Source organism: Corvus brachyrhynchos, unplaced genomic scaffold, assembly GCF_000691975.1.
Source record: "Corvus brachyrhynchos isolate BGI_N302 unplaced genomic scaffold, ASM69197v1 scaffold219, whole genome shotgun sequence".
In the NCBI taxonomy this organism is placed as follows: domain Eukaryota; kingdom Metazoa; phylum Chordata; class Aves; order Passeriformes; family Corvidae; genus Corvus; species Corvus brachyrhynchos.
This window is the reverse complement of record NW_008240034.1, coordinates 377,566-388,870: the sequence shown is the minus strand read 5'-3', so window position 1 is coordinate 388,870 and position 11,305 is coordinate 377,566. Positions and strand designations below refer to the sequence as shown.

The following is an 11,305-nucleotide window of genomic DNA, read 5'->3' as shown; positions in this document are numbered from 1 at the left end:
TAGGCCCTTGGCAGTCAGACAGTGCCCCCGGCACTGTGACTCCACTCTGGGGGACCCTGACAGGCAGCACTCAGAGGGGCAGCCAGTAAGCCTGGTCATAAATCTCTCTTTATGCTGTGGATTATGAAGTAATATTTTCCTGGCTGGGGCTGGTTGGATTGGGGAAATGCGGGCCCTGCTGCGAGTTCCCTGCAGCCGCCATCCCAGCATGGTGGGAGCTTTCACAGCAGCTGTGCTGGGATGAGTTACTTCCCCTATGAACATCAGAAACCTCTGTAGAGTCTCTCCATGAATTCTGCAGTCTGGTGTTGCTCCTGGAGTTCTGGAGAAGCTCTCCAGCAAGCTGGATCAGGCTCAATCCTGTTCCCCACCCGCCTCTGGCCGCAAGTGCCTCACCTCCCCGCGGGCACTGCCTGTTCATTCATGGCAAAGACAGCCCGGCTGGGACGCCTGCCCGAGCTCAGGCAGGCGGTGCGGGCTCTGGCTGCTGCACAGGTTTCCTGTGCCATGGCCTCTTTGTGCCTTTTGTCCTTATCAAGGGAAGGAGCCCTGGTGCCGAGCTGGAGAGCCTGGCTGCGGAGAGGTGGGGCTGGCTCCTCTCGGGGGACTCACCCCGGTCTCAGACTTTGTGGCAGCACGTGCAGCTGTGGCAGCACGTGCAGGTGTGGTGACACGTGCAGGGGCGATAACATGTGCAGGAGGAAAGAGGGACTTGTAGCTGATATGAACTGTAAGGTATTGCTGGCCCGGAAGGGTTATTTAGAAACCCTGCAGATCACCACCGTTGGTGCCTGTCACAGAGTCCAACCGGCAGCCCTGGCTTCGTGCCATGCTTGGTTGTTCACTGACCCCTCTGGGAGGGTTGTCCTGGCTCCCTTTGCCTCCTTGCCTCCCTCTGCCCAGGCTCCCACAGCCCTGAGATGCACCTTCCTGCTCGTTAATAGTTTTCAGATGAGACTCAAGAGTTTGAGCTGGGTTTGGTGGTTTCTGGGCCAAAACAGCTCAAGCCTTTAACAGGACCTGCACCGTTTCAGCAGGCCCAAGGTGTCCCTGGGAAAGCTGGTTTCTGGCTGCCCCGGTGCCTTGTAGGTCCGGTCCTCGACCACACGCCATTTCTGCGGGAACCAGAACTCTGGGATTTGCCTGAGGGAGGTGGAAAACTGGCCTGTGCAGCCAGGAGGGGATGGGAAAAGAGGACGTGCCTGGCTGGTGGGAACGTCCCGGCTCGTACATCTCTTCAACAACATGTTATAACCCAGGTTTATTCTTTTTGGTGGATTTCTGGGCAGGGCAGGCAGCATATTCAATTTCTCTCTGAATAGCTGAAAGGCAGTTAGGAGCTCTAAGTAGACTGGAAGGCTTCTAAAGATTATTTTAACTCCTCTTGCCTCCATCTCTGCAAAAAGAACCCGTGCCTGCGCTTGATGCTGTTGCTGCTTTTGAAAAATTCAAAAATTGACTTTTTGCTCAGAGCAAAGCTTTGAAGTGCTGCTCTGTGGGAATGGCAGTGCATCTCGAACGCCTTTTGCTGAAAGCGTGGTTAACCTACATTTGTGGGCAGCTCTCTTCAGAAGATGCCTTTGTGGGGGATTGCATGGCGAGATGTAAAGGTGAACTGTGAAATTTAATCGATTTAACAAGGGAAGGTTAAATCTGTTTGTTCTGCTCCTATTCAGGGCCTGCAGCTGGTGGGTGCAGGGTCACCCTTTTCTGTATGCAAAAGTTATCCTGCATAAAGGCTGTTTTGTCCCACTTGTTGTCTCCTTGTTTGCATAAGTGCTTCGAGGAGGGTAAGCTGAAGAAGCAGGGGTGAACCTCTTTAAGATGCAGAGCTGGTGCCTGGCTGTAGCAGAGAGGAGGCAGCATTCCTGCCCGCAGCCGCTGGCTCCTCACTTGCTTTTGGGAGTGTAAATCGGGATTAGCATGTCCTGGTTGGATCCAGAGCTCAGCATCAGCTGCTAGGTAGGAGAGAAACGAGTCCTGCCTCTCTCAGGTGAACCCCTAGTTTGAATGTTGGCGTGTTGGGAGGGTGTGGGGTGCCTGGCTGTGCAGTGACAAGTCTTCTTCTCTTTGCAGGCACTGGGAAGGGGAACATAGCGTGCCACGCTATTCCAGGCTGGAAGCCTACTGTGCTTTTCCTCCCCAGACCCCAAGAGACTGGCTTTTTTGGTGAAACAGACTCTGATCTCGGGTTTCTTTGCTGCATGCTCACTCACCAGTGCTGGATTATGTTCGTCTCCTTCTCCCTTTGCTCCATAATTTGGTTGAATCGTGGTTTCAAGCTAAGGAAAAGGGGCTGCACCTAAGCGCTCTGGGGCACCCAGACCAGGCTCCTGGTGTGCCGGTTCACACAGAGACAGTTCAGAGTGCTGATGGGGGAGAGCTGCCTCTGAGGGCCCTCCTCTCCCACCTGGAACGTGCTGCCTCACCCTTCAGAGCCCTTCTCCCCCGGCAGAGAGGATGGGCAGCACCGACGGCTTCCAGTACCGCGCGCTCTACCCCTACCGCAAGGAGCGCGAGGAGGACATTGACCTGCTGCCCGGAGACATCCTGGTCGTGAGCAAGGGGGCCCTGCAAGCCTTGGGCTTCAAAGATGGAGATGAGCAGACCCCCAATCAGATCGGGTGGATCCTGGGCGTCAACGAGCGCACCAAGCAGAAGGGGGACTTTCCTGGCACCTACGTGGAGTACGTGAGGCCGGTGAAAATCGCCGTCCCTTCGCACCGACCCCGAGTGCAGAGACCCCTGCCCGCCACGCCAGGGGCCAGCGGCTGCCGGCTGCCCGAGGCTCTGGAGCAAGGTAAGCCCTGCTGTGTGCCCTGTTGCTCCGGGACACGTCCAGTCTCACTGTGTGACAGATGAGAGTGTGTGAGTGGCTTTGTAGGACAGCGGTGAAACCCTCAGCTCAGCAGCACTGGGTTGCCCCACCAGCAGCAGTGCAGTTGAGCCGCAGCCAAAAATGGCCTCTGTCAGTCCTGGCCCAGAGAAAAGCACTTTGTTCCTCCAGCTTGCCAATCTGCTCAGCAGAGCTTCCTGGGGCAAGCCTTGTCCCACTCTTACTGCTCCAAGATCTTTCTCCTTCTCTGTTGTGCAACCAGCCAGGATCCCCATGGTCCCTCTCCCTGCTCCACTGACTTTTGCCAGGCTGCCTCCCTTCAGGGTAAGTCCTGACCTCTCCCAGCCACCACCTCCCCGACTCTGCAGTGCCTGGGGCAGTGCTCCCTGCCAAGAGCTGCTCAGCCCTGCTGAGAGACACAATTACTTGTCTCTGGGCAAGAGGAGAAAAGTCAGGGTCTAAAAGAGCGCTTCTGAGAACTGGAGCTAATTGCTTGTCTGCCTGGCAGCCAGCCCTCCCCGCGGGTCGCTGAGCCCTCGCTGGGGCTGGGCAGCCACCCTGGAGCTGGGCATGGGCTGTCCTGCACTTGCGGCTGCCTCCCAGCTGGCCTGGCCTTGGCACGGACCTGGTCCGGGAGTGCCAACGTGCCTCAGCCCTGCCTGTGGAGCTGTGGCATCTGCCTGCTCTTAGCCTCTTTTTTTGGCTCCCAGGCACACAAACTCTGTGGCCAGGGCTCAGCAGCCCCTGGGTTCTCTCCTTCTACTCTTCCTTTGTGAGACTCCCACCTGCAGTGCTGAGTCTGGATCTGGAGTCCTCAGCACAAGAAAGATGTGGACCTGTTGGAGTGAGTCCAGGGGAGGTCACGGAAATGCTCCGAGGGCTGGAGCCCCTCTGCTCTGGAGACAGGCTGGGAGAGCTGGGGGTGCTCACCTGGAGAAGAGAAGGATCTGGGAGACCTTTCTGTGGCCTTCCAGTACTTAAAGGGAGCTTATATAAAAGAGGGAGAGAAGCTTCTTATACAGGCAGATAGTGATAGGACAAGGGGAAAGATTTAAATTAAAACAGGGAGAGATTTAGATTAGATATTAGGAAGAAATTCCTGACTGTGAGGGTGGTGAGGCCCTGGCACAGGTTTCCCAGAGCAGCTGTGGCTGCCCCATCCCTGGAAGTGTTCCAGGTCAGGCTGGATGGAGCTTGGAGCAACTTAATCTAGTGGAATTAGGCAGGGGGGTTTTAACTGGGTGATCTTTTAAGGTCCCTTCCAATCCAAACCATTCCAGGATTCTCTGAGGGGTGACAGCCACACTTTGCCTTCCCATGCCTTGCAGAAGACCCTGTGCTGGTGTACATGGGAGGAGTGGGGTCAGCAGCAGGAGCTGGAGGGTGCCAGGGAACGCTCCCAGCTGGCATTGCTGTGTCCTCCCCATCCCTCTCTGCCTGGAAGCCACAGCTACCCCAGCAGATACTTCTGGCTATGTGAAAATACCTCTGGGTCTTACAAAACAGGGGTTGTGGGGCTGGTGCAGCTCCCTGCAGCTGCCTCTCTCGCTCCTGCTCCCGGAGCCGGAGGGGCGGCCCCAGGAAACATCTCCGCAGGGTGGGAATGCGGCCGGGCCCTGCGTGCGTTTGGGTTGGCAGCGAGAGCCTGACCTGAGTCATTCCGCTCGCAACCTGCCTTTCCAAGAAAGCAGCTCCTCTTGGGAGCCTGGGATGTGCTCTGTGCTGGACGTGCTGGCCTCGCCTGCATCCAGCCCGGTGCTCCCTCGGGGGCTGGATTTCTGCCCTCATCGGCTCTCCCCTCTTCTCAAGGGGGCTTGGTGGGGGCGTGTCTGGGCGATCAAAGCCACCGGTGGGGTCTCTGGGAGGTGGAAAAAGATACGTGCCAAAGCTCCTGAAACACAGAAAAGATAAATTTGGGAAGGAAACCAAAAGCTGGCCTCTGCCTGGAGATGGAGGGTGGGGTACCAGGGCACATGAGGGCAGTGCCAGCCCTGTCCCCTGTGGGTGTATCCCCAGAGCCAACCTCCACTCTGGGCACCGGCAGGGCCTGCAGGGAGGCAGTTCAAACGCCCAGAGCCATTTTACACTCAGCCTGCAGGTTTGATCCCCATATGGGCCATTCACTTAAGAGCTGGTCTTGAAGATCCTTGTGGGTCCCTTCCAGCTCAGGATATTCTGTGATTCTTTATTTCTGTATTCTGTTTTCTGCTGGGGAGACACATTTTTGCAATGGAAAAACCGTATTTGAGCCAAGCCTGTCTTACTTCTTCATGGTCTGCACTTAAGGAGGTGCAGAACCGTTTCCTGGCTGCCCCACAAAGCTCCTTCCCTGCTTCCCAGGTCCTGCCCTGGCTGGCAGGGACCCCTTAGCCCCTCAGTGTCACTCGTGGAGCAGGGCCAGTGCCACAGCTGTCCCGCAGCCCGGGAGCAGGGCTGGCCGCGCGGAGCAGCGAGACCCAGCGTGTTCTGCCAGTGGATTTACGAGCTGCTGGTGTTTGCCTTCCGCAGAGAACACGAGCGGAAAATGCGGCTCGGGAATATTTCCGCAGCTGCCCGGGCCGTGCTGTGAGCAGCCTTGTTCGCGGCAGCCCAGCCCGGAGGCCCGGCAGGCTCAGGAGTTGCTGCTGGCTCCAGCTCTGTGCCTGACAAAAAAAGACAAGCTGCTGCCTGCTGAAGCAGCACATTCCCGGCCGGGCCACGTGGGCAGCACCAGTATTTACTCTCCCTTCAGCCCTTCCCAAGGGTCAGGCTGGGAGCTGCCAGCCTGGAAGCTTGCCTGCAGCTTCCCCACCCCGACCCGCACCACGCTGGGCCCCTTTCCATGCCCAGGGGCTTGCTCCAGGGGGGGATTGTCCCCCCCGCCCCAGTAGCACAGGCTCTTGCAGAGCTGCTGGGTGCCTGACCCGTGTGCTTCCCTTCCCATGGCTGTTCCGTCTCCCCTCGAGCCTGTGGGTGCAGGAGGCTGAGCTGGGTGCGCAGTTCCAGCTTGCTGTGCCTTGTGGTGAGACCCCACCAGGCGAGTTCGGGTCAGATCCATGACAACGGAGCTGTTTCGCAATGGGGAGCAGCCTTTTGGCTCTGCCTCTGCAGAGTGGAGCGTGCTGGGTGTCCTCACCCACTGTGGGCTCCCCAGGGTCTGCCGGGTGCTGTGAACCAGCCCAGAGGAGCCTCCTGCTCCGGCTGGTGCTCCTTTGGAAGCGGGATGGAGCCTGGCACCGCTTATCCTTCGGCAAACCTCCTGCTGGCAGCTCCTCAGCCAGGCCTGTGTGCTCCTGCCCCGGCATGCACGGAGGAAGGGGGTGCCTGGAGCCAGAACCTCAAGATTTTCTGGAAGCGGCAGTGAAATACCACCCGACACGGGGCTGCACATCCCCCAGGAATGGGGGGACCCTGGTCCCGTGCCACGGGCTGTCTGCCCTGTAGCAGCTTGCACAGAGGCTTGTGGGCTCACGGGGAGGGGGAGGCACAGGGCCGGTTTCCATGTTAAACGAGCAATCAAGGGCAGGAATTTGCTGACATGGCGTTCTGTCTGAATCGCTGGATTAATCACAGCTCACCACGACGAGCAAATCGAGCTCCCTGGCCCCGCTCCGCTGCCAGCCCTGCGCAGCCCCTGTGCTGGGCAGGGACCCAGCCCTGAGCTCCAGGAGCCCTGGTAACCCCTGTCCTGCCTGCCCGGGGGGGTGCGAGTTCCCAGGGGGATGGGCTCTGTCTCCAAGCCTCTGCAGGGAGCAGTAGAGATCTCCCTGCGCACACCCAGTCAGGGCTGGAGCTCAACAAGTGCTGTGCTGGCTCCTGGGCAGGTTCCTCGCAGGCTCCATGCTGTGTTTGCCTGGGTCACAGCCTCACAGCAGGGGCCACGGCTTTCCTTGCCCCTGTTGGGAGTTGCCTGGGTTGTGCCCTGGCCCAGCTCTGCTGCTGAGGGCTGAGCTGGTGCTGAGCCCTTCTTTCCCTCCCTCTCCCCCAGGGTCTCCTCTCCCGGACTTGCAGGAGCAGTTCAGCCCTCCCGAGGTTGCTCCGCCTCTCCTGGTGAAGCTGGTGGAAGCTATTGAGAAGAAAGGTAAGGGGGCAATGCTGAGCACTGGGGGGGCTGATACACCCCAAAAACCCACAATGGGAGCTGAGCTCTGTGGGACACACAGGAAACAGCTGCTCTCATGTTTCTCCCTGGGTTGAGCTGCTGAGGCCTATGAGGGTGATTGGTTTGAGCACCTACACACTCTGGGTGGGTGCTGGGGTTTGGGAAGCGCTTACAGCCTGGATCTGTGCCATGGTGGAGAAATGGGGCCACTGAACCGGGTGTCCTGGGGGGCCACCCAGGGGCCAGACTCTGCAGGGGGTTGGCTTGGACACCATCCAGGCCTGGTTGGCCGTGCCACAGCCATTGGCTGGCACTGAAACGATGCCTGTGCTGGAGCTGACAGCAGTGTCCCCCCTTCCGCAGGGTTGGACAGCGAGATGCTGTACAGGACATCTGGCTCCGAACTGAGGCAGGCGCTGAGAACCGGTAAGAACCAGCTCGGCGCGGTGGAGGCGAATCGGCTCAGATGGAGGAGATTAGTGGATGTGACAGCGCCAGCAGTAATGCAATCCAGGCCAGGCTCGCCTGTCCCCGGCAGTTCCTGACTCCCAGCACGCTGCCTCTGGGGCTGGGCTGTTCCCCATCCCAAAATGCCTTGTCCTGCATGGAAGGGATGGGACAGAGGGGATTCTGGCACCATCCGTGGGGGGCAACAAAGGGATGTGGTGCTGGCTCAGAGACTCGCAGGCAAACAAGTGAACCCCTGTGCTTGTCACCCGCTGTCCTTGGGGTGCTCTGCTGATGGGCTGCTGGAGGCTCCTCTGGCTCTGTCACGCCACTAATAAGCAGGGGAGGATCTTTCAGCTCAGCTTGGTGGCTGGAGCCATGGCTCCATGGTGCTGGCAGCTGATGTCTCTGCCGGGGAGCCCTGGGAGCCGTCTGCCTCTCAGCTGGGCTGGGGCCTCATCCGGCACCACGCTGGCGAGTCCCCTCCCGCAGACGTTTCCGCAAACCCCAACCACGCGGTGCTGTCAGCCCGGGCTGTGCTCTTGCAGGAGCGAGGGACAGGCTTTATGTGCTTCCCAAAATCCTGTGTTCGAGGGAGGTATTTTCCCTGTTCGGTTCAGTGTGTGGCTGCCCAGTCTGTGCTCAACTCTTGCTGGCAGTGGGGAGTAAAACTCTCACCCAAGCTATGGCTGCCTAGAATTCCTGTGTTGGGGCTCATGGCAAAGGGTGTGGGTACCCAAAATGACCTCTGCCCTCTCCCAAAGGAGCTGCCAGGGTTCCCAGAGCCAGCTGACTTCTGGGGTGCACTTCAGGCATCCTCTGTCACATGGGCTGCCCGAGGGCTGCTTGAGCTCCCTCGTGGTGCTGTGTCCCATGATAGCTGGCTGGTGTGTGATGGTTTCTGGGATGGGTGTTGGCAGCACCAGAGCTGCCAGCTGGGTGTGCAGTGCTGTGTCCACCTCCCATGGGAAATCTGTGCCCTGGCAGATTGGACCCTGGGTGACCTGGAGCCCCTGGACGTGCACTCCCTGGGCGAGGCACTGCGAGGTTACCTGCAGGACCTGCCCTCCCCCGTGGTGCCAGTGTCGGTGCACGGAGACATCCTTCGCATCCTGCAGGGTAAGGGCCTCCCCCTGGCTGCCTTGGGAATGGGCAGCTGGGCGGGATGGGCACATCTGGGATATTAAAATAATCCCTGTCCCTTTGGGGCCTGGCACATGGCCCCCACCGCTGCCAGTGCTCCTGTGCTGTGACGCAGCCGGAGCGTGGAGAGTGGTGCCGGCTGTCCCAGCTCTTCCCTCGTGTCTTGTTCTTTCCCCAGAGATCCCCCAGCCAGAGAAGTGCTGGAAGCAGCTGCAGCTGGCCCTGGAGTCGCCTGCGGTCCCGCTGCAGAACACGCTCACCCTGCAGTTCCTGCTCCGGCATCTGGGGAAGGTATCGCAGCAGGCCGAGAGCAACAGCCTCCACCCTCGGGCCCTGGGAGAGATCTTCGGCCCCCTTCTCCTTCGGCTGCCTGGTGCCAGGTACGTGAGGCTTTTGGTTCCAGCAGTGTTCCCAGCTTCGGCCACTGTGCCTGCCAGGACGAGGAGTCCAGCCTGGAACAGCAGGGCTGCCTGCTGGGCTGCACGTGGGGTTAAACTGCTGGCAGCACTCAGAGGTGTCAGCCTGGGGTCTGGCAGCTGGGATGAGCCAGCTGACCCCAGGGGACCTGGGAGCAGTTCTCCTCCGCAACTGCTGTTCTTAACTTGCCTCTTCTCTCCCTGCAGCCCAGAATTGAGCCCTGACTTCTCCGTGCTGTTTTTGGAGACACTTCTGCAGGCAAAGGAGCTGGAGCCGGAACAGTTGCCTCCAGGTATTGCAATACCCCTCCTTGGGGCCTGGGGCGCTGGCATTTGTGGGTGTGGACTCTCTGCCCCCACAGCTGGGTTGCCGAGGGCGTTTTGATAGCCCAGCTGTGCCTGGAGGCCGGCTCAAGGTGTTGAGCTGCTGGAGATGTGCCTGGAGCAGCTCCAGGCAATGTAGTGGCCAAGGGGCCTTCCTGGGCCAGTCACTGCAGGGAGGGAGACTCAGCACTCCAAGGGATTGCCAGTGGGGAGCTGGGATTCGGGCTCACCCTGTTTCAACCCTCCTGCTCTCACAGCCCTGCCTCCCAAACCACCGAAGCCAAAGCCCAGCGCAGCCAGCCTGGCCAATGGGAACAACGCGCCCTTGCAGGACGCCGAGTGGTACTGGGGGGACATTTCTCGGTAAGGGGGTGACTGGAGGCTCACACCTGGGGTGCCCTGTCCATCAGGGGAGCCTTGGGGCCACCTCACAGGCCGTGACAATCCTGTTCCTTGCAGGGAGGAGGTGAATGAGAAGCTTCGGGACACACCAGATGGGACCTTCTTGGTGCGTGATGCCTCCAGCAAGATCCAGGGGGAATACACACTCACGCTCAGGTAGGGCTCTGGGGTCCTCTGGGAGCTGGGATCCCCTGGGAGCCTCTGGGGTGCAGCTCTTGGGACACATCCCAGCTGCAGGGATGCCAAGATCTCTGGCTGGTGTAGGGTGCTGGGGTGGTGGTAAGCACCTTCTCCTCTCCCCTCCACTACAGGAAGGGAGGCAATAACAAGCTGATCAAGATCTTCCATCGGGAGGGCAAGTATGGCTTCTCGGAGCCCCTGACTTTCGGCTCTGTGGTGGAACTCATCACCCATTACCGGCACGAGTCGCTCGCCCAGTACAACGCCAAGCTGGACACCAGGCTGCTCTACCCCATCTCCAAGTACCAGCAGGTGAGGCATACAGGGACATGGCTGGCAAGCACAGCCTGAACCAGGGGCGTTTGCTCAGCCATCCCTGCCCCTTTGGTAGATGCCGATGTCCCATCCCTCTCCCCGTGTGCTGGAATGTTTTGTTGTGGGGTTTTGTGGGACCAGCTGGAGCAGGTCCTGACTGCGGCTGTGCCTGTGGCAGGACCAGGTGGTGAAGGAGGACAGCGTGGAAGCTGTGGGGGAGCAGTTGAAGGTTTATCACCAGCAATACCAGGACAAGAGCTGGGAGTACGACCTGCTGTATGAGGAGTACACACGCACGTCCCAGGTACGTGGGCACTGCCTTCCCCACGGGCTGCCTGACACCCCCAAGGGCTGCTCTGTCACCCCCTCAGTGCTGGCAGCCACCCTGCTGTGCACAGGGGAGACCAGAGATTGGGCACCCACCTGCTGCCCCATTTGTCAGCTCATGGACTTTGAGGGACTCCCCAGAGGATGTGCTTTGAGGAGAGGGATATTTTGCCTGCAGCAAGGACAGAGCTGCTTTGGGGAAGTTGAAAGAGGGGATGCAAATGTGCAGAAAAGTTCCTCAGCTTTTCCCTCCGTTCTCTCCCAGGAGCTGCAGATGAAGAGGACGGCAATCGAGGCCTTCAACGAGACGATCAAGATCTTTGAGGAGCAGTGTCAGACACAGGAGAAGTGCAGCAAGGAGTACATCGAGCGCTTCCGGAGGGAGGGCAACGAGAAGGAGGTGCAACGGTGAGGATGGGGGTGGTGGTGGCCTGCCCTGCCTGGAGAAGGGCTCCAGGGGCTGGAAGGATCCTCCTGGCTCAGCACAGAGCCGAGGCACGCGGACTCCTTGTCTCTCCAGCAGCGTGCTGTGGGCTGGAGCTGGCAGGCTGCCTCCTCCACCTCCCCCACTCTGGCTCACAGCCTAAACCCCCCTCTTTCTCCCAGGATCCTCATGAACTCTGAGAAGCTCAAGTCCCGCATCACAGAGATCCACGACAGCAAGATGAAGCTGGAGCAGGACCTGAAGAAACAAGCCTCGGAGAACCGGGAGATCGACAAGCGCATGAACAGCCTCAAGCCAGACCTGATGCAGCTGCGCAAACTGCGGGACCAGTACTTGGTGTACGTAGTGCCCCCGCAGCGCGGCCCGGGAGCCAGCAGGCTGCCTCCTCC

The 11,305-nt window shown here is 59.5% G+C and overlaps 1 protein-coding gene across 2 annotated transcripts in view; it reads left to right on the top strand.

Moving 5' to 3' along the window:
• PIK3R2 (phosphoinositide-3-kinase regulatory subunit 2) overlaps nt 1-11,305 on the top strand; it is a 15,823-nt gene that overhangs the window by 2,246 nt on the left and 2,272 nt on the right. For both annotated transcript variants that reach the window (XM_008641004.2, XM_017743839.1), the window contains exons 2-13: nt 2,077-2,800; nt 6,804-6,896; nt 7,281-7,343; nt 8,352-8,483; nt 8,686-8,887; nt 9,131-9,216; nt 9,505-9,610; nt 9,707-9,805; nt 9,961-10,141; nt 10,323-10,448; nt 10,737-10,879; nt 11,078-11,254. In XM_008641004.2, coding sequence (XP_008639226.1) covers nt 2,461-2,800; nt 6,804-6,896; nt 7,281-7,343; nt 8,352-8,483; nt 8,686-8,887; nt 9,131-9,216; nt 9,505-9,610; nt 9,707-9,805; nt 9,961-10,141; nt 10,323-10,448; nt 10,737-10,879; nt 11,078-11,254 — 1,748 coding nt within the window. In that variant the 5' untranslated portion in view covers nt 2,077-2,460. The remainder of the gene's footprint in view (nt 1-2,076; nt 2,801-6,803; nt 6,897-7,280; nt 7,344-8,351; nt 8,484-8,685; nt 8,888-9,130; nt 9,217-9,504; nt 9,611-9,706; nt 9,806-9,960; nt 10,142-10,322; nt 10,449-10,736; nt 10,880-11,077; nt 11,255-11,305) is intronic.